The 22431-nt window shown below is 42.5% G+C and overlaps 1 protein-coding gene across 5 annotated transcripts in view; it reads left to right on the top strand.

Annotated features, from left to right (window-relative positions):
* Positions 1-22431, top strand: part of LOC139545152 (serine/threonine-protein phosphatase 2B catalytic subunit gamma isoform-like) — a 45185-nt gene that overhangs the window by 9783 nt on the left and 12971 nt on the right. For all 5 annotated transcript variants that reach the window (XM_071352600.1, XM_071352596.1, XM_071352599.1 and 2 more), the window contains exons 2-10: positions 2542-2739; positions 5771-5895; positions 10895-11006; positions 16836-16981; positions 17156-17295; positions 19464-19541; positions 19649-19743; positions 19962-20087; positions 20268-20345. In XM_071352600.1, the coding sequence (XP_071208701.1) occupies positions 2542-2739; positions 5771-5895; positions 10895-11006; positions 16836-16981; positions 17156-17295; positions 19464-19541; positions 19649-19743; positions 19962-20087; positions 20268-20345 (1098 nt within the window). The remainder of the gene's footprint in view (positions 1-2541; positions 2740-5770; positions 5896-10894; positions 11007-16835; positions 16982-17155; positions 17296-19463; positions 19542-19648; positions 19744-19961; positions 20088-20267; positions 20346-22431) is intronic.

Raw genomic sequence — 22431 nt, 5'->3', positions numbered from 1 at the left:
TGTAGACTACACTCTGCCTATTGTCTTTCATATTCAAACCTGTCCCTAATTACAACAATGTCCCTTTAAGGCTCTCCTGGAGGATGGTTGGCCACCCTTGGTAGCCTATACAATATTACAATTGCAACCGAATACTTTGTCTTTAAAATAATTCCCTCCAGGGCTTGATATTAAGGTTGTTTTTTATGGTTGGATTTTGGCTAGGCTACTTTGAAGCAAGGTAAGACATGCCTCATAATATGAACTAAGACACTCAGGTTTCAAACAATTAAGGAGGCTATATGTTTTCAAATTGCATACTGTCTCCAGTTTAGATTACAAGGTGCTGACACACTTATAGTCCTATCGTTTTGCCTATGCACTCTAATGGATGACACCTTTCAATTAGTTGTTGAGAAATAAAAATGTTGTCATAGAAAGCTGGAATCCTCTTTTTAATCGTGGCCATAAACTCTCGATTACATTTAGAATTGTTGCACAATGATTTGGCTTATAAGAACACTTCACTCCAGGAGCTGAAGCTTTTGCGCTGTCCGACAGGTAATATTCCGCTCCTCACACACTTTATATGCTGTGCGCATGTGATTTAAATAAGATACATAGCGGCTACCTAAAAATGCATGTGTCAATTTAATTCCTGTAAATTATGCAAATGAACCTTTAGACTGATAAGCATGACCTGTCAAATGTATTTCCGGCAGCTAACCGATTTAACTGTTAACGTTAACATCCCTACTCAATGATGCTAGTGAAGAAAAGAAGCATGGACATTTGTTTCAGCATGACAAAGTGTTTGTCTCAGACAGATAATATTATCAATTGATTCTGCTGCTGACACATTACACAAGTCAACCTCCCCTCTCATCTCTCCAGACCAGCGTCAACCTCCTGGTAACCTGAGATGAATGGTAGTAGGTTATAATGCATTAGGCTACCTCTGTTCCTCTGCAGAGTCAGGTGCCATCGCGCTGATTAAACACACCCACACAAAAGCTAATTAGAGCTCACTCATTTTCCAGCCTTTGGTTTATGTCGCTTTCATGATCGTCCTTGATGATCTATACAGTGTTATAAGCAGAGCCATGGTGGAGACTGAGTACCTTCTTCTCAGGCATCGAACTCTTTCCATTGAGGTCCTATTGTCTGGGGGTTTTGGGTTCTTCCTTTCAATTAAGCTCTAGACAACCAGATGAGGGATGTTCTTTACTAAGTAGTGCCTTATATTCATCAATCAAGTACAAGGGAGGAGCGAAAACCCGCAGACTCTTGGCCCACCGTGGAATGAGTTTGACACCTGTGATCTGAAGTGACCATGATATGGATGTTTTTTTTAATGACAGTTTGATTAGTTTGTCATTGCTGGGCTTCTTTAGAAAACAAAGACAAGTGTTCTTGTAGTAGAAGACACATTTACTGTGTGGCTCTGTGAAAGGTTATAGGTCAATTTACCTAATCTTTCAAACCAGGACAGAGGGAATGCTAGGCCCTACCTGCCAAACTGGATATGGCCTGCCTCATTATTCCGATAGTAAATGCCTCATCCTATCGGTCTGTCTGCTGATTTGCATTGGAACAGTCCTTTCCTGTTTAACGATTGGAGGTTGTTGCCCCATGTAATCCAACTGCCAACACATCCATTCCACACCAAGTCTATATTATAACCTACAACTAAAAACAACAATTGTCATATTTTCTAATTGCTTGCCTGCATAGCTACTTGCTACACAATTTAGCCTAGTTTCTGAACAAAAAGAGGAACATTTATTTTTCATTTGACAACAGAGTCCAGTAGCTAAAACATTATCAAGTTTCTTATTCCATGGAAACCTTTTGCACTCTGTAAGGGATTGTGAGTCTGTAGAACAGATTAGTGACCAGGCTAGGCGGTTCATGTGAGGTGAGCCGGGATGGATTGGTGCTCGGCGTCTGAGACCTTGCATGGCTGCATTATTATAGCGTAGCCTCTACATCAGAGTCCTCTTGTGACCATAACTTCATCACTCTCTCTCTAAATGTCTACCTCTCCTGATAACACCTCAGTGGGAATGACATTTGATAAAGTGATTGACTAGCCTACCAGGGATGCTGCCGTCTGCTTCACTAGTATATTAATGACTGGGTGGACACTGTAGGCAGATGGGGAAACACTTCCCATCAGTTTGTTTCAAATTATTACTGGATGGCTTAATATTGTTTCATTGCCTAAGATCTGGGTTCTCATTCTATTTCTCTAGGCTAACTTAAAGCCTAGATTGTATGTGGTTTGCCAGCACAAATGAACAATCTGTAGTACACTAATGGTGGACATAATGCATTGTAGATTGCTGCACTCATTTAGGTATTGAATATAAATGTAACCCCTTGCATCTAGGGTTGCATCCCAAATGGCACACTATTCCCTATAGTGCACTACTTTTGACCAGGGTCCCATCCCAAATGGCATTCTTTAGCCTATTTAGTACACTACTTATGACCAAAGCCCTGGTCAAAAGTAGTGTACTCATCCATAATACCTGTTTGGCCCTCTGTTCCCCTGTCTAGCTGTGCCATACCCTCCACAGCAGCGTCTGTCTATGAAGGAGCTGTTTGAGGATGGCAAGCCCAACCCAGAGACCCTCCGAACCCACCTGGTGAAGGAGGGCCGGCTGGAGGAGGAAGTGGCCCTCCGGATCATCAACGACGGAGCCAACATTCTGCGACAGGAAAAATGCATGCTGGAGGTAGAGGCACCCATCACAGGTAAGAGAAGTAGAGTACTTTATTGATCTGTTTGAGACAGAAATGTTTCTACTGCACAACACCTTCGACATAAACAGACGCACATTAGGTTGGAGAGAAGGAACTTGGTCACCTTTTTTGTTGTTACTGTACACTGAGTGTACAAAACATTAGGAACACCTTCCTAATATTGAGTTTCACCCCCTTTTGCCCTCAGAACAGCCTCAATTCATTGGGGCATGGGCTACAAGGTGTCGAGTTCAACAGGGATGCTGGCCCATGTTGACTCCAATGCTTCCCACAGTTGTCAAGTTGGCTGGATGTCCTTTAGGGGGTGGACCGTTCTTGATACACATGGGGAAACTGTTGCGTGTGAAAAACCCAGCAGCTTTGCAGTTCTTGACACACTCAAACCTTTGCGTCTGGCACCTACTACCATACCCCGTTCAAAGGCACTTAAATCTTTTGTCTTGCCCATTCATCCTCTGAGGCGTGTCTAGACTTTACTGTTCATGAAGCCTTAAGATTCTGATCATATAGTTCTGAACATGGAATTCCAAATGCGTAATGCATCTACAACTACATTTAAATGTGTCCACATTGTATCTGGATTCCCTTTTCCCGTGCAATAGGCATTCTACAAACAGTGGAATAGGCAAAATATGAAAACACCACAACTGATGGCAGTAGCTAACCTCTGTAGCTACCTAGCAATCAATGCTAAAGGGATTGAAAACGGGTTAGCATAACTTTATTTTTTTTAAATTTATTTTAGCTACCTGGCTAGCATTTGAGGCCAGCAAACACATTCCTCACACACTTAGAACGTATTTCCTCCAACGTTATAATGCCTCTCGGTCCCAAAACACAAGTCTTCTGGAGTCTTGTGGGAGGAGTGCTGATGCGCTTTCGGTAGCCTTATTGCATCCAGACTGAGGAGAAATCCGCACACAATGCCTCCCTTTTATTTATTTGTACTTTTACCACTTTTTCTCCCCAATTTCGTGCTATCCAATTGGTAGTTATTCTTGTCTCATCGCTGCAACTCCCGTATGGAATCGGGAGAGGTGACGGTTTAGAGCCGTGTGTCCTCCAAAACACAACCCAGCCAAGCCGCAATGCTTCTTGACACGATGCCCGCTTAACCCAGAAGACAGCCCCACCAATGTGTCGGAGGAAACACCTGGCGACCGTGTCAGCGTGCATTTCGCCCGGCCCGCCACAGGAGTCGCAAGAGTGCAAATGGGACAAGCACATCCCTGCCGGCCAAACCTTCTCCTAACCCGGACAACGCTGGGCCAATTGTGCGCCGCCCCATGCCTCTCTCGGTTGCGGCCGGATGCGACAGAGCCTGGATTTGAACCAGAATCTCTAGTGGCACAGCTAGCACTGCCTTAGACCACTGCGCCACTCGGGAGGCCCCTACACAATGCCTCCCTGACCACCTGAAATGGTCAGCCAGATCTGAACACAATCAGACCACGAAGTGACTTTTGTGGGTCTAGACCTGTCTTTTCAATGCGATCTTCGTATTCTGATAACAGAAGTCGGATGCAAGTGTCAAGTGTAGACGCGACCTGAATTGCACACATACACAATCCATGTCTCAAGGCTTAAAAATATTTTTTTTTACCCGTCTCCTCCCCTTCATCTACACTGAGTGAAGTCGATTTAACAGGTGACATCAATAAGGGATCATAGATTTCATCTGGATTCACCTGGTCAGTCTATGTCATGGAAAGAGCATGGAAAGTTCCTAATGTTTTGTACACTGTATGTGCCTGGCTGTTGACTTGAAGCACCCTTTCAATGTTTTACGCAAAAAGATAGTTGACTACATTCCCTCCCTTTATCTGAGGAGGAACTTACCTGCTGCTTCTATGGCTGTCAGTCACCCGGCCTCCACTAACTTTACTTCAAACGGATCTTATGCAAATAGTCACGTTTAGCCTGTCATTAGGTCTAGTTGTGTTTAGCTTGTGAAGCCTGACCTTTTGGAATTTGTCTAAAACAACATCCGGGTTTAGCAAGTTTTAAACCCCAGGTCTTATGGATTTAGGTTACATCATATACGTGCTATGGATTTGAATAGTACACATATTAGTGCCTTCTCGTAGCCTGGTGGAACCAGTCTGATTCCTCCATTTACCATTCTGTTTTACTGCACGTATCAAGTGAAGTAGAATGGTGAGAACACAGGGATCAGGTTGGTTCCACCAGGCTAGACTACTTCCTCTGGCCTAGACATGCTGAGTGAGGATGATGCATGCACCTCTCTCTTTTAGACAGACAGACAGACAGTTAGTGCCATGGAATAGTGCCCAACCAGGCCCAGAGTAAACACAGCACTGGGCTGGGCAGTATGCCATGGTGCCACACCACTGTTTAATGCATCTGTTAGCAAAAGGTGTATTGGAGTGGAGTAGACCCATTTTACTGGCCAGAGTTCTGAACTCCGTTTCACACAGCTGTCCTTACTGTCCTGATCCAGCTTCAGCACATATCAGAGTCCAAAACGTGTACACTCAGCAGTGTTCTAGGTTAAAGTATTGGACCGTTAACTTTCATACCTTTCAAATTCTCAGCACGGCTCAGGCAATTTCTCCAAATGTTAACACATCCAGATGAATAGAGGAAGAGTATGTGGAGCAGCGTTGGTTGGGAATTGTGGAGAGGTGCGCGTTTGACCTGTGCTTCCCCCTCGGATGGTGGTCTCAGAACCATGTACCTATGTCACAATGGGACACCGGACTCTGAATTACACGTTTATCTTTCTATTAGAGGCTTTTTCTTCTGACTCCCTTCAGGGTTATTCAATATGTTTTTGTATTACAGAGAAATAATGGAGGAAAACATTGATTTAATATAGACCTACATTTATTCCCTGTAATTCACATTTTTACATCAATAGATTACTTCTTCATAGACTGAATGAGGCTACTCTCTCAAATTACTGTCAAACTATTGTCATATAGCACCGTGCCTCTCCTGTATTAGAGGATAATAACCTATTCTGTTTCCTTCCATAACAGTGTTGTTTGTTTGTCCTCAGTGTGTGGAGATGTCCACGGACAGTTCTTTGACCTAATGAAGCTGTTTGAAGTTGGTGGCTTGCCCAGCAACACACGCTATCTCTTCCTCGGAGACTACGTAGACCGAGGCTACTTCAGTATCGAAGTGAGTTTACCCTACTGCCCCAATTCCCTCTATCCTTAAGTCTACCAATGAAAAAGGAGAATCTAAATTTGGTTGGAGGGGGAAGAGTGAATAAATACTGGGAGTCATTGGGGGATCAGGGTTGGAGACTGCCTGGTGAGTATTCGAGACCACTCAAAATGAGGGCAAAAGCAATTGGCCCTATTTTAAATTCTGCAGCAGGAGGAAATTCCCTGTCTTGAGTTTGAAGGCGAGCAGTGCGGCGGAGGCATTTAACATTGTAATGGTTGTCTGGCCCTGCTGGACTGGTGTGCCATGTTTAATTAAAAGGTTGACTCAGTGAAATGTTGCCACGAGCAGTATTGCAGATATTGAGATGAGCGTAATGCACGAGATGCTCTCTCTCAGGCCCAGGGAGGGACGGACACCCGCTCTGCTCTCACTAAGCATTATGTCATGTCTGAAGTTGCTTAGAGCCAAGTTGGCTAAGTCTTTTGTTACATCACATAGTCAAAACCTTAATTTTAGCTGCCATCTCGGTTTATGGTCATAAGTCTGTGGCTTCCCACAAGGCAGAGCATGTGAATTGGGGTCAGTGTCCCCTACTTCAGCTCGATTAATCTGGGTGAACGTGTGTAGACCACAGAAACAGCCTGGGTTCTATTTCTATGGTGTAGCCTAAGTTGTTTTCTTCCAAGTAGGGATGATTATGTGTCTGTCTTTCTGTGCGAGGAGACTGGCTGTCTCATGCTAACTAAGTCTAAGGCCCTTTGCTGCCTTCATGCCAGCCTCTCACTCAGCCATCTGTCTCTGTATAATGTCTGCTAGACACACAGAGATGGCCCTGCCAAGCCCTCTTCAGACCATACTGCCTTAAACACAGCCGAGAGAGAGATTTCTTTAACAGTCATTGTCGTCATCATGGACATCTCAAATGGGTTCTGTCTGCTGCTTTCCTGTGCTTTCTGAATGGTCATCATGGTTACTGCATGATTTAGTTTGAAATGTGAGTGAGAAGTGAACATTTCAGTCTAGGAGCCAGTGTCATGTAAAGTGGATGGAAGCATTTTCACTTTTGCGTAGATGGAGAGCATTTAAATAATGAATTTTACAGCCAGTAATGAGAAGAGCAGCGTGTGGATGATTTTAGCCCTAAATTGGTACCAGACAGAGTGGAAACCTGGATCCACTCAGCAGAGTGGATTGGTCCACTGGCTACAGAGCTGGGCTGGCTGGGTTTTGAACTAGGGCTGTAAGTGGGTTAAATGGAATAGCCAACAGGGCCATAGGGCCTGGTCGGCTAACTGGGCCAAGCATTGATCAGCTCCGTCTGTGGCTGTGGAGGTCTTTTGATGGGAGGCGGTGGGTGAAATGTCATAGATGAAAAGGTGTCGGTGAAAGAGAATAGGGAATGACAGGTAGAGTCAAACACTGAGGGAGCTTTCCGGACAGGTGACTCCTGGGGCATTGAACTATTCTGGCTGAAATGTTGTCCTCCCCCTCATAACCCAGGCAGGTGACACCTCTGGAAGCACAATGGAGGGATGTGCTTGTACAAATCAAGGTTCATTCCACTTCCAAAATGTCAGAAACACTTAGCTAGTGTGTAGTCAAGCATGCAGTGTTTATTGTTCACTTGATTCTCACTTTACAACCTGGAAACCAGTGGCAAGGGTTACTCAATGGACTATCCTGGTTAATAAATACTAATGAAATGACTCCATGTGCTCTCTGTTACACATCATATATAGGTTAGTAATGATTATCTACTGTGCCTTAGTGTAGGGGTAAGGAGGAGGGTACTGTCAGTGCCTTGCTCTCCTAGAAGGACTGGCAGAGAGAAGCTGTGTTTGCTGTGCTGCATAGATGAAACCAGTGTGTTAACTAGGCCAGTAATGAGATCTACCGTTGGTCGAAGGCCAAGGGTGGACGAAAGTGGAATGACGCACAGCTCAATTAATGTATAGGTGGTACCGTCCAAAATGTCACGCTATTTCCTAATGTAGTGCGCTACTTTTGACCAGGGCTCATAGGGCTCTGGTCAATATTTGTCATTGTAAATAAGAATTTGTTCTTAACGGACTTGCCTAGTTAAATAAAGGTAAAAAAAAATAAAAAATAGGGTGCCATTTGGGATGTACAATGTGAGATCTATCTACCCCACTGAATTCATCTCCATCCACCTCAGTATAATCCTCCCAATGGAACTCTGAATGGAAGCTGCCAGGCACTTAGGCCCTATCCCCCACATCCCCCAGCCAATGCCTCCTCTGTACACCTAGATTGATTTGATTCAACGGAGCTGGGCTCAGAAACCTGTGTATTCCAGTTCCTTATGATGGCCAAGCACACAGAGCCACTCTGGAATCACACATAAAGGAGGATAGGCTATACAAGGAAAGGGGATCTCAATGGAGTTACCTTGGTAACGGAAAGATTGACTTTATCCTCTCACAGAAAGTAGGTAGCATTACCATTTCAGGCTGGCGATTTGCTCGGGGGTCTAAATTGAGCGTGTGTGAGCAATCCATTTTATTCTTTGCCTCTAGGTCTCCTTTCTTCCTCTTTGATACAGGAAAGTGCTCTCACCTATGGACCTCCCCTCCCCCCAGGCAGCACACGTCTAGCTGAGGTGAAGTGTGTGTCGACTGTTGAGGCGAGGGAGGTAGCAGCCACTCATGTCTGACACACAATGTGCTGTTCTGCTGCCTTTGTCTGCCTCCCCCGCTCAGCTCAAGGCTCCAACAGACAGTCTGGCTGAAAGAGGGAGCAAGAGAGTGAGAACACAGGAGGAGCGCTGTCCTCATTTAAACGCCTGGTCCCTTCAGCCTCCACCATCCACCCCCTCACTCACACTAGAGGTCCTTTCATCGACTACTGCCCCCCTCTTCACCCTGGCTCCCTCCCTGGCCTGAACATTTCCCCATGGTCAGCCAGTCCCCTAGCCTGGTCCCAGATTGGTTTGTGCTCTTGCCAACTTTGCTTTCATTGTCAAGCCATGTTTGGCATGATGGCACAAAGACTGACACTCAGGTTACCATCTCAGCTCTGTAACACTTTGTCCGTCCTAGAAATTAGGATTCAAGGGTAGCGTAATGCTCCCTCCCCACACCTCTCGCTTCCATTGTCTGTTATTGGTGTATCATATGAATGCACACCTGCTGGCCTTGGTTACCTCGGCACCCTGTTCTCAGGACTTAATGTAGGGCTCTGGTTGTGTTCCTGGCTGTATGTTTATTCTGAAGAGGAGGACTGGGGGCTGAGAGAGAGACTGAAAGTGGCAAGCCAAGTGGAGACTGAGTGCTGCTACCTTGTCTGTCTGTCTGGGGGTGGAAGGGGAAGCAGTCTCATTTGGATTGTAAATGCTGCCAGCTTTTCATATTGTCGTTGCACATTAAATGCGTACTAGACTCTATTTGGGTCCAGCATCAAAGAGTGTCTGGGGATAAATTAATTTTGATTGAATCTGGAGGGCGGTGTTTCTCCCCCAATGAGTGCCCTAAATGGGGAGAGAAAAAATTGTCTATTGTTGCTTTTCGGAGGAGGTCAGTTTCAATGCGCTGTTTTTTTTCTTCTCTGTGTACTGTGGACACAGGCCATCTGGTTAGTTGAAGAGGTGGCTTTGGCTGCATCTTATTTGGCTGGATCATATGTTTTAACTAGGGTTGCAAAGGGAAGTTACTTTCAAGGTTTACCAGTAAACTACCAGAGTTTGGTAACTTTCAAGGAATTTATGGAATTTATCAAATGCCATCTAGTGGCCTTTTGGGGTACTTCGGATTATCACAGGTGTCTATCTCTGGCCCTTTGTGTGGCCTTATCACATGTTAAATATATAAAACAAGATTTTACAATATAATAAAAGCTGTAAAACATTATTCTGAATATAACCCATCAACTTAGTGAATATCATTGGTGTTTAATAGGAGTGTTTCAACATGAAATACCCTTTATATTTTACACCAGGGGTTGCGTTAATGCAGAATTCTGTGTTTTTCACACAGGAAAAAAAGAACCCATAAGAAATATCTTGCTGCGTTTTGGAAATGCGGATCTAAAATGCTCCTTATTGTAATTTCTGTTCGGTATCACTCATTTTGAGCTTCCATTACATGTGTAACTGTTTGAAATGTAGCTGGCTACATTCTTTCTTTGATCAACTTTAGAAATATAATTTTTGCAAAAAAATACCTTGCTTTTTCATTGTAAGCTCATTTACTTGTGTAGCTGCCAGCCAAATAGCATTCCACTTCTGTTGTCATCTGATGAAAATGAATAGATTTTCAGCCATATATGTTGCACTAATGTATTTTCTGTGAAGGAAAACTATAGTTGCACGCCCCTGATCACTCTATTGAAGCAAGTAAACACTTGATTTTCAATGTAAAACGCAGGTGAGATCTGCTTTTTGAAAATTGAGATTTCTGAAGTGTAACGCGACCCCTTACGCACTTGTGTATTTTACTAGCTATGTCAATATGTCTTGTAATTGTTTTGGTGTCAAACTGGTGGCAGTTGTGAAAAAAGTCCAAAGTTGAAAGCGTTGCAGAGTTAATAAAAAATAATGCCATTGTTTATTAATGCTTTTTTCATTAAGGCTATTTTCTCTAACCATATGATTTATCCACTAAACTCAATAACATTGCTATGGGGGCTGTGTTAAGTTAATTATAGCTATATAGAAATTTAAGATGTGTCAAATAAATGATATCTAGCTCAGGGCTCCAGCTATGTATTTGGTTTGCTAACTTCTTGGTTACATCAGAGACATTCAATCCCCTCCTGGATCAAGATCCCTGTTGCCTAAATTGTTTTGTGCTTCAAAGAAATAGCGCCCCGTTTGGTAATACCGTATATCCCCGGTATGGTACAGAAATGGTATGACTGCATGGATACCACCCAACCCCACTGTAGTGATTTGTAATTCATTTAGGGCATTCAGGATCTATGCGGGCTTTGTGTTATTGAATTACATGCCTTGTCCCTCTCTCTCGCTGTCTTTCCTTCCTTCCCTCTGCAGTGTGTGCTGTACCTCTGGTCACTCAAGATCAATCACCCGACCACACTCTTCCTCCTGCGAGGGAACCACGAGTGCCGGCACCTCACAGAGTACTTCACCTTCAAACAGGAATGTAAGTACTGTCACTGCAGCATGGCAGGTCACACCAATGAGGACAAGCCTAATGTGATGCAACACTGTAGGGTACTACTTAGGGATCAAAGGACCTATCCAACCTAGAGTAGCAGACCTGGCTCTGCTCTGCAAACAGATGGAGCCTAAAGTACATGCTTAAAGTGGACCTTCTTCCCCCTAGCTTTGATGCCTATTGCTGCTCTTAGTGCAGTTGTATTTGTGGCTGATGAGCTTGGCAACCGTTCAGTGATAGACAGACACCAGGATCAGGAAGCCTGTCAGTCAGTCACCAGATGTAACGTCTCATCATTCAGATGTCTTTATCCATGCATAGAGAACATTTCTCCTATTCAAGGTACAGACAGAAAGTGAGCTACAGAGGCATGAAGAGCAGCCAGCCATGTTCTTATTCAGACAGTTAAACACAGAGCTGACACACCCACAATGTGTTTATAGAGGAGTTAGGTAGGTGTGTGTGTGGGTGACGTTGCATTCAAGTGGCAGCACAGGTGTGAGGCAATAGTATGCAAATATCGGCAAAGAAACAAACCCCACTTTGGCAAACAGGACAGGAAAGACAGCCACAACATTGGAAAATAGCATTTAATTGGCAAACACCCATTGGAAAGAAAGATGCTTGTCTAATTTGTTTATAATGAAGCACTCATAAGCATGCATTTAAACTAGTTGAGCAGCGCCAGGCAGGCGGAGGCAGTTTGCATGACTGATCCGTGTTGCCCTTCTCTTCAGGATGAAAGTAAAACAAACGGTCTGAAAATGTCTAGTAATATGGTTCCTGGGTCGTTAAAACATTTCTCCAGGTGTTGTGAGATCTTATCCTCTGAAAAAGATGACCTGGAATGCCACGTGAGTGTGTACCTGTATGTTCCTCAGGCATTTTGAGAAGCGATGGGTGACCGGTCTAAGACAGTGTGCGTCCCAAATTGCATCATATTACCTATAGTGGAATAGGGCAGGGTTTCCCAAACTCAGTCCCAGTGTTTTTGTTTCTGAAGCCTGGTCTGGTTGCTACGGCAACACTGATCCACCCTGGACCATCACACTGGGCACACCACATCATTTCAACGTGGATAATTGGGTAATATTTGGTTGAAGTTGATCAATGAGAGAACCTATGTTCACACACTCAAAAAGACAGCCAAAAGTGTGAATTTCCGATGTGTTATCAATTTTTTTTGTGCAACTATTTAAAAGCACAGGAAATTAGAATACAATGTCAGATATTTTGTTTATTTATACAACAGATTAATGTTATCACTGTGATTCATCGAATAGCAGAACCAAATTACCTTGATTGCAGTTAACATTACATTAAAAGTACATGGTGCAAGTGTACTTAATAGGCAATTTATTGTACTTCAAAAATTATATTGAATTGTTTGGTTATCAATGCAACTAGGGTTGGGCTGTATCCAGATTTTCATATCGTCATACCGTCCTTCTCACGTTGGATTTACGGTATTACTAGTTTATTACAGAAGGTGGCACCAAGAAAAGCAATAAAAGCCCATTTGGTGTCTATTACCAGAATGCTAACAAAATTAGCGAATTTCCATGGAGGCTGCTGGCTAAATATGCTAAACAAGCGCAAACGAAGATAATGTAATTGCAAAGACCAGCAATCCAGCTCATAAAGAAAGAGTACCAGTCAAACATTTGGACAAATCTACTCATTCAAGGGTTTTTCTTTATTTTTACTATTTTCTACGTAGTAGAATAATAGTGAAGATATCAAAAGTATGAAATGACACACATGGAATCATAACACACCAAAAAAGTGTTAAACAAATCAAAATGTTTTTAATATTTCAGATTCTTCAAATAGCCACCCTTTGCCTTGATGACAGCTTTGCACATGCTTGGCAGTCTCTTAACCAGCTTCACCTGGAATGCTTTTCCAATATTGAAGGAGTTCCCACATATGCTGAGCACTTTTTGGTTGCTTTTCCTTCACTCTGTGGTCCAACTCATCCCAAACCATCTCAATTGGGTTGAGGTTGGGTGATTGTGGAGGCCAGGTCATCTGATGCAGCACTCCATCACTCTCTTCCTTGGTCAAATAGCCCTTACACAGCCTGGAGGTCCTGTTGAAAAATAAATTATAGTCCCATTAAGCTCAAACCAGATGCTGGTTAAGTGTGCCTTGAATTCTAAATAAATCACAGACAGTGTCACCAGAAAAGCACCATCACACCACATCCTCCATGCTTCACGGTGGGAACTACACTTACAGAGATCATCCGTTCACCTACTCTGCATCTCACAAAGACATGGCGTTTGGAACCAAAAATCTCCCATTTGGACTCCAGACCAAAGGACAAATTTCCACTGATCTAATGACCATTGCTCGTGTTTCTTGGCCCAAGCAAGTCTCTTCTTATTGGTGTCCTTTAGTGGTTTCTTTGCAGCAATTTGACCATGAAGGCCTGATTCACGCAGTCTCCTCTGAACAGTTTATGTTGAGATGTCTGTTACTTGAACTCTGAAGCATTTATTTGGCCTGCAATTTCTGAGGCTGTCAACTTTAATGAACCTATCCTCTGCAGCAGAGGTAACTCTGGATCTTCCTTTCCTGTGGCAGTCCTCATGAGCCAGTTTCATCATAGAGCTTGATGGTTTTTGTGACTGCATTTGAAAAAACGTTCAAGTTCTTGACATTTTCCGTATTGACTAACCTTCATGTCTTAAAGTAATGATGGACTGTCGTTTCTCTTTGCTTATTTGAGCTGGTCTTGCCATAATATGGACTTGGTCTTTTACCAAATAGGGCTATCTTCTGTATACCACCCTTACCTTGTCACAACACAATTGATTGGCTCAAACGCATTAAGAAGGAATTAAATTCCACAAATGAACTTAACAAAGCACACCTGTTAATTGAAATGTATTCCAGGTGACTACCTCATGAAGCTGGTTGAGAGAATGCCTAGTGTGCAAAGCTGTCATCAAGGCAAAGGGTGGATACTTTGAAGAATCTCAAATGTAAAATATATTTTGATTTACCACTGTTTTTGGTTACTAAATGATTCCATGTGTTATTTCGTAGTTTTGATATCTTCACTATTATTCTACAATGTAAAAAAATTAAGAAAAATCCTTGTGTGTGTGTGTGTGTGAGCCACCCATGCCTTAACACAACCAAATATCAGCATTTTGAAGGAGATTTATCTTCTACTTGAATAGTTCCGTCTGTGCCGCTGACTTAGTCTGGCTTTAATTAAAGTTTATCTACAAATTAACAATTGATATGTTGGATTCATCTTAACCAAAAATCTAAATAAAAAAATAGGACTAAATCAAACTTTAAATGCACTTTAAATAAAACATGTAATATGATGGTTCGGGGCTCTTCAGGGCATTTCACTCTAAGGTCTACACCTGTTGTATTCAGCACATGTGACTAATAAAATGTGATATCCAAGGTGTGCGTTTTGCAACCTGTGGACCAGCGAGGGTGAAATCCTGGCATTACATTGAAGCAACGTTGCGTCAACCAGTTTTTGACCAGTTGGTTATTAGCTCTCCTCTCTGGAAGTCAGCCAGAAGCTCATGTGACTGACAACAGTTTAGCTATGGGATCCTTCGGCATAGAGCTAGGCAATATGGCCTGAAAATTATATCTAGATTTGTTTTCAAACTTATGGCCGATTTTCACAATTTAAGTGTTGTACAATTTAAAGGTCAATTACACTGCATTTCAAACAGTCAGCAATCATCAAGTTAATTCAGGGCTTGAAGTTTTACCTAGGCTAAATAAGCCTTCCACAACCATACGACCCACTAATAATTGAATTTTATCAAAGTAGTTGAACTTGTTTGTTTTTTTCTGCAATCACTCATCTAGCTTTCAAGTATCTCTGTGAAAAATGCAAATTTAAGTAGAACCATGCATAATGCACATTCACTAATAATGACTCACTTCTTGAAGCAGGAATTAGGCTGTAGAAAATGAACTCAGGCCTCATCAACAATCTCGCAAGCCCACGTGCTAGTGATTAGCCAGCTAATCTTTGTATTTCAAGTGTAGCCAACCTGGATCTATTTGCTAGCTAACAAGGTTGAATTGTTACGAACACACCCTTCTGTCTCCAACTGGTTGAAAAGCATGTTAGACTGTCCACTTTGTTCAGATGTTGAAATCAAGTGGCTTAACTTATTTCTCAGAATGAACAAGTTGCTAATTCCTTATATAATTGTGTTTTATAAATGTGCAATAAGCATAAAACAAACTAGACAGGTAGCATGACAGTCTTTGCCTAAAATGCTGCTAGCGGGACGTGGTACCCCAGTAGCGCACACGACAAACAGAGCATTAATTTTCCAGAGTCAATATGCATTGATACTCTTGTTTTAGTAGTGTCTGCTCTACGCACAATTTGAGTAGTTGAGACAACTTTTCTAACGATAGCCTTTTTTAATATCTCTCTTACAGTAAAATAATGTCTCAATGTGTTTTGGTGTCCATATGACCGACTCTGTTGGACCAAACCTCAGATGCAAATAGCAAGTTGAAACCGCTTGTGAAAGAGGAAGATGGAACCTCTCAACTTTGTTGCTGTGAGAGGCAGGGGAAGGGGGCTCTTGATGTGTGTGTAAACTGTAGAGTAAGTGGCGAAGCGAGAGGTTTCACTCTTGCTAAAACTGAGACTTGCATCTTGTCATTCTATACAAAAATCTGGTGTAAATGAAGAGACTCTCAGAAGAGCGAAGGAGACGAGACCAAAAATACAACATGAGAACAAGCGGACAAACGCTCATAAAAATAACAAACCTCGATTCTTGCGATAGGCGTTTTGAAATATCGCACAAAAACATACGTTCTAATTAATTCAATATTTCGCCCAGCCCTACTTGGGCAGATGAATGGCTTTCACTTGATCGCCAAAATCTTTAACAGTAGATTCAATTAGATGGGCTATAGCCAAAGGCCTTAGTATTTCAAAGACTTGTTCTGGTTTGTCATTCAGCCTTTGGGTTAGTGTAAGGCTAGTGCAAGACTGATGAATTCCCTGTACAGGCCTCTGAACATTTTAACCATGACAGGAAACATGAGTTCCATATAAACTGATTTCAAACGCTGAAGGTCAAATGGAGTGCGGTGTGGTTCTCTCTCCCTTCGCTACTTTAGAATAGTTTGAATGCTTCTCTCTCTCAATCATGGTACTCACTGATTATCTTGCTTTCCTTGAATTCTCAATGATAGTGGCCCCTGTCCAGTACTAAGCATTTTCATTTAGGGTATTTTCTGGACTAGTTAATGAGAGAGGAAGGGACGTTTGTTGTTAGGCCGAACTAACTGCTCCTAATTTACTGGCCTAATAAGAAACACTGCCGTTCTCTCGCCTTATATGGACTTCACTTCCTCAACAGTCAGTCAGTTAATCTGACCTGTGGTAAGTGTTGTGCAAGACAAGTTACACTGATGAAAGTTCACCAGCATCTGAAGTAAAGAAGCTTAAGCAATTATCCAGGAAGACACAACATCCGCTGCGGTGTAGCCAGTAACTGTTAAGATAGTGGTTGAACATATGTAGGTTACTAGTCCCAAATGGCCAGTGTGAAGTATGTGCCGCCACTACATGTATGCTGTTGCTACTAAAGGCTGACAAACAAAACAATGAAACCCTCAAATACTAGGCTGTAGCTAATTGACTCTACTTCCTACTAAGTTATTTTGGCATGAAAACACGGTTAGTTTGACCTCAGTGACAATTGAATGTGGTACTGTCTTATCAAGTGTTTAAATAGCGCTAGTAGTTTCTCTCTGAAAGCAATTGTGAAGTTGTCTCACCTGTTCCATATTTAGGTAAGATTAAGTACTCTGAGCGCGTGTATGATGCCTGCATGGAGGCCTTTGACTGCCTGCCCCTAGCTGCTCTTCTCAACCAACAGTTCCTGTGTGTACACGGCGGTCTCTCCCCAGAAATCAACTGCCTAGACGACATTAGGAAAGTAAGTTCACCTGGCACCTGATGAGAAAGTGGTGTTTGAGTCCACGTTTGACTACAAAACCAAGTGTGGATACATTTGGTTGATTTTAATCTGTGATCGATCAACTTTCTGTGACTCACGGTGCTGTGTGTGTGTGTGTGTGTGTGTGTGTGTGCGCGCGCACGCGCTCCACAGTTAGACAGGTTTAAGGAGCCTCCAGCTTTCGGCCCTATGTGTGACCTGATCTGGGCTGACCCAGGAGAGGACTACGGCAGTGAAAAGACAGCAGAACACTTCAACCACAACTCAGTGCGAGGCTGCTCCTACTTTTTCAGGTACGGTACTAGTAGAGCACAATACGTGTCCAGTTTCAGATGGATAAAATAAATATTATATTCAATAATACTGGCCAATGAAATCAAATAATACTGTTTGCCACTTGAATAGTTTCCATATCCTCTGAGTATCCAGGGATAGGTCTACATGATACAACAAATGCTGACACTACACATCCAAGTATAACTGATTTGAAATGGTTAAATTCCAGGCTGTATCACAACCGGCCATGATTGGGAGTCCCATAGGGCGGTGCACAATTGGCCCAGTGTCGTCTGGGTTTGGCCCGTGTAGGCTGTCATTGTAAATAAGAATTTGTTCTTAACTGACTTGCCTAGTTAAATAAAGGTTTAATTTAAAAATATATATATTTTTTTTAATTCTGTAAAGTGTGGAAGAGGTGAGAAAATTGTCTATCAACAATGACAACCCACCGATGTCTGACAACAGATTAAAAATTACTGAGGATAATAGCGGACAATATTGCCACTCCTATTTGCCATATCTTCAATTTAAGCGTACTAGAAAGTGTTCCCTTAGGCCTGGAGGGAAGCAAAAGTAATTATACTACCCTAGAATAGTAAAGCCCCCTTTACTGGTTCGAATAGCCGACCAATCAGCCTGTTACCAACCCTTAGTAAACTTTAGGAAAAAATGATTTGACCAGATACAATGCTATTTTATTGTAAAAATTATTCAGACTTTCAACATGCTTATAGGGAAGGACATTCAGCAAGCATGGCACTTACACAAATGACTGATTGGCTGTCAGAAATTGATAAAAATATTGTGGGAGCTGTTTTGCCTGACTTTAGTACAGCTTTTGACATTATCAATCATAATCTCCTTCTGTAAATGCATATGTGTTATGGCTTTACATCCCCTGCTATATTGTGGATAAAGAGTTACCTGTCTAACAGAACACAGAGGGTGTTCTTTAATGGACGCCTCTCAAGCATAATCCAGGTAGAATCAGGAATTCCCCAGGACAGCTGTCTAGGCCCCTTACTTTTTTCAATCTTTATTAATGACATGCTTGAGTAAAGCCAGTGTTGTCTGTATGCGGAGGCCTCAACACTATACACATCAGCTACTACAGCGAGTGAAATCACTGCAACACTTAACAAAGAGCTGCAATTAGTTTCAGAATGGGTGGCAAGGAATAAGTTAGTCCTAAATATAACCCCAAAAAACTAAGCATTGTATTTTGGACAAATCATTCACTAATCCCTAAACCTCAACAAAATGTTATATTAAATAATGTGGAAATTGAGCAGGTTGAGGTGACCTAAACTGCTTGGAGTAACCCTGGATTGTAAACTGTCATGGTCAAAAACATGATAATACAACAGTAGCTAAGATGGGGAGAAGTCTGTCCATAATAAAGCGCTGCTCTGACTTTTTAACAACACTATCAACAAGGCAGGTCCTACAGGCCCTAGTTTGTCGCACCTGGACTTCTGTTCAGTTGTGGTCAGGTGCCACAAAGAGGGACTTCTGAAAATTACAATTGGCTCAGAACAGGGCAGCACTGCTGACCCTTAAATGTTCACAGAGAGCTAACATGAATAATATGCATGTCAATCTCTCATGGCTCAAAGTGGAGGAGATTGACTTCATCGCTACTTGTTTTTGTAAGAAATGTTGACCAACTGAATGTACTGAGCTGACTGTTTAAACTACTAGCACACAGCTCGGACACCATGCATGCCCCACAATAATATATTGTGTGTAAAAGCCAGTCCAGCAGCCACATCGAGATCTGTCTCTAATGGCACCCTATTCCCTATAGGGCCCTGGTCAAAAGTAGTGCACTATATAAGGAATAGGGTGCCATTTAAGACTCACACCAAGTCTCCTTGCTGGCCGTAGCTGTGAACTCCTGTTCTCTTGACTGCATTTGGATCAGCTATCAGAGCTCATAAATACCACTGCCTTGCCTCTGCTCTACTTTGGCCTCACTAGTTAATTAAACCCTGCCTACCTCCCAGGCCAGAGGGTAATACACAAAATGTATTTCCAAAAGTAAAGAACCGCTAGAGAATGCTTCGAATGGTTTTACTCAAAGAATCTGTCACGTTGCATGGTTGTCAGACTGACTCTGAGGTCCAGATTTAATTCCACTCGCTGTTCTAATAGTTTTTTTTCTCTCTGTCTTGCCTTGCAGTTACCCGGCTGTATGTGACTTTTTGATAAATAATAACTTGTTGTCGGTAATAAGAGCACACGAAGCACAGGATGCAGGGTAAGTTTCACTGTTTTTGGTCACTTAACGTTACCAAAAATAGCAATATTTATTTTTGGCTCTCTTCACTATTGTGCTGTCAAACTAAAATAATTGTCTCATCCCAGGTATCGGATGTACAGAAAAAGCCAGACTACAGGCTTTCCTTCATTAATTACAATCTTCTCAGCACCAAATTACCTAGATGTGTACAACAACAAAGGTTTGTGTACTCCTTATATCAAGACAGTGTGTGGGTGTTTTATGCATAGTCTTTATATGGCTGTTATGTTTACTAGCTGGGATTGGCATTTCCCTCTTCTGTCTCCAAAATATGACAATTTGCCAATGTGTTATAAGTGCTACTTTTGCCAGTGCTACATTTTCTGTATGTCAGAATGGCTAAGTGTATCATTATTTTGTTCTTGCTCCGACTTCCAGCTGCTGTATTAAAGTATGAGAACAATGTGATGAACATTCGGCAGTTCAACTGCTCCCCCCACCCCTACTGGCTGCCCAACTTTATGGACGTCTTCACGTGGTCTCTGCCCTTTGTTGGAGAGAAAGGTATGCATGTGGTCCCCGTCCAAACTGTGTTTCAGAGTTAAGAATGTGGAGTAGAATGCCAGAAAGGAGCATTGGCACATTCTAGTGTAATAGGTCTGCACCCAAAAAGATGCAGCAAAGAGTGTTTTGGTGGTGGTGCTAACCTGAGCTGTGGTGCTGCCGTCTCTCCCCTCCCAACAGTGACAGAGATGCTGGTGAACGTGCTGAACATCTGCTCTGATGATGAACTCATGTCGGAAGGAGACGACCTGTGTGAAGGTAAGAGGCACAGCCAGGATTTCACCCTCGCTGGTCCACAGGTTGCAAAACGCACACCTTGGATATCACATTTTATTAGTCACATGTGCTGAATACAACAGGTGTAGACCTTAGAGTGAAATGCTTACTTAAGTGCCCCGAACCAACAATGCAGTTTTAAAAAATAGATAAGAATAAGAAATAAAAGTAACAAGTAATTAATTAAGGAGCAGCAGTAAAATAATAATAGCGAGACTAAATACAGATATACAGGGGGGTACCGGTACAATGTGTGGGGGCACCGGTTAGTTGAGGTAATATGTACAGTTGAAGTCAGAAGTTTACATACACTTAGGTGGGAGTCATAAACTCGTTTTTTCAACCACTCCACAAATTTCTTGTTAACAAACTATAGTTTTGGCAAGTCGGTTAGGACAATTCCAGTGGGTCAGAAGTTTACATGCACTAAGTTGACTAAATTCCAGAAAATTATGTCACGGCTTTAGAAGCTTCTGATATGCTAATTGACATCATTTGAGTCATTTGGAGGTGTACCTGTAGATGTATTTCAAGGCATACCTTCAAACTCAGTGCCTCTTTGCTTGACATCATGGGAAAATCAAAAGAAATCAGCCAAGACCTCAGAAAAACAATTGTAGACCTCCACAAGTCTGATTCATCCTTGGGAGCAATTGCCAAACGCCCGAAGGTACCACGTTCATCAACAGTAGGCAAATATAAACACCATGGGACCACGCAGCCGTCATACCGCTCAGGAAGGAGACGCGTTCTGTCTCCTAGAGATATACGTACTTTGGTGCGAAGAGTGCAAATCAATCCCAGAACAACAGCAAAGGACCCTGTGAAGATGCTGGAGGAAACGGGTACAAAAGTATCTATATCCACAGTAAAACGAGTTCTATATTGACATAACCTGAAAGGCCGCTCAGCAAGGAAGAAGCCACTGCTCCAAAACCGCCATAGAAAAGCCAAACTACGGTTTGCAACTGCACATGGGGACAAAGATTGTACTTTTTGGAGAAATGTCCTCTGGTCTGATGAAACAAAAATAGAACTGTTTGGCCATAATGATCATCTTTATGTTTGGAGGAAAAAGGTGGAGGCTTGCAAGCCAAAGAACACCATCCCAACCATGAAGCACGGTGGTGGCAGCATCATGTTGTGGGGGTGCTTTCCTGCAGGAGGGACTGGTGCACTTCACAAAATAGATTGCATCATAAGGATGAAAAATTATGTGGATATATTGAAGCAACATCTCAAGACATCAGTCAGGAAGTTAAAGCTTGGTCGCAAATGGACAATGACCCCAAGCATACTTCCAAAGTTGTGGCAAAATGGCATAAGGACAACAAGGTCATGGTATTGGAGTGGCCATCACAAAGCCCTGACCTCAATCCTATAGAAAATGTGTGGGCAGAACTGAAAAAGAGTGTGTGAGCAAGGAGGCCTACAAACCTGACTCAGTTACACCAGCTCTTTCAGGAGAAATGGGCCAAAATTCACCCAACTCATTGTGGGAAGCTTGTGGAAGGCTGCCTGAAACGTTTGACCCAAGTTAAACAATTTAAAGGCAATGCTACCAAATACTTATTGAGTGTATGTAAACTTCCTACCCACTGGGAATGTGATGAAAGAAATAAAAGCTGAACTAAATCATTCTCTCTACTATTATTCTGACATTTCACATTTTTAAAATAAGGTGGTGATCCTAACTGACCTAGATGGAATTTTTACTAGGTTTAAATGACAGGAATTGTGAAACTGAGTTTAATGTATTTGGCTAAGGTGTATGTAAACTTCTGACTTCAGCTGTAGGTAGCGTTATTAAAGTAACTATGCATAGATGATCACAACAGAGAGTAGCAGTGGTGTAAAGGGGAAGGGGGGGGGGGAGCAGGCAATGCAAATAGTTTGGGTAGCCATTTGATTCGGTGTTCAGGAGTCCTATGGCTTGGGGGTAGAAGCTGTTTAGAAGCCTCTTGGACCTAGACTTGGCACTCTGGTACAGCTTGCCGTTCGGTAGCAGAAAGAACAGTCTGACTAGGGTGGCTGGAGTCTTTTTCAGTTTAGGGCCTTCCTCTGACAC

This window comes from Salvelinus alpinus, chromosome 19 (genome assembly GCF_045679555.1).
Source record: "Salvelinus alpinus chromosome 19, SLU_Salpinus.1, whole genome shotgun sequence".
NCBI lineage: Eukaryota > Metazoa > Chordata > Actinopteri > Salmoniformes > Salmonidae > Salvelinus > Salvelinus alpinus.
The sequence above is the reverse complement of the archived record's forward strand: the minus strand, read 5'-3'. Positions and strand labels throughout refer to the sequence as shown.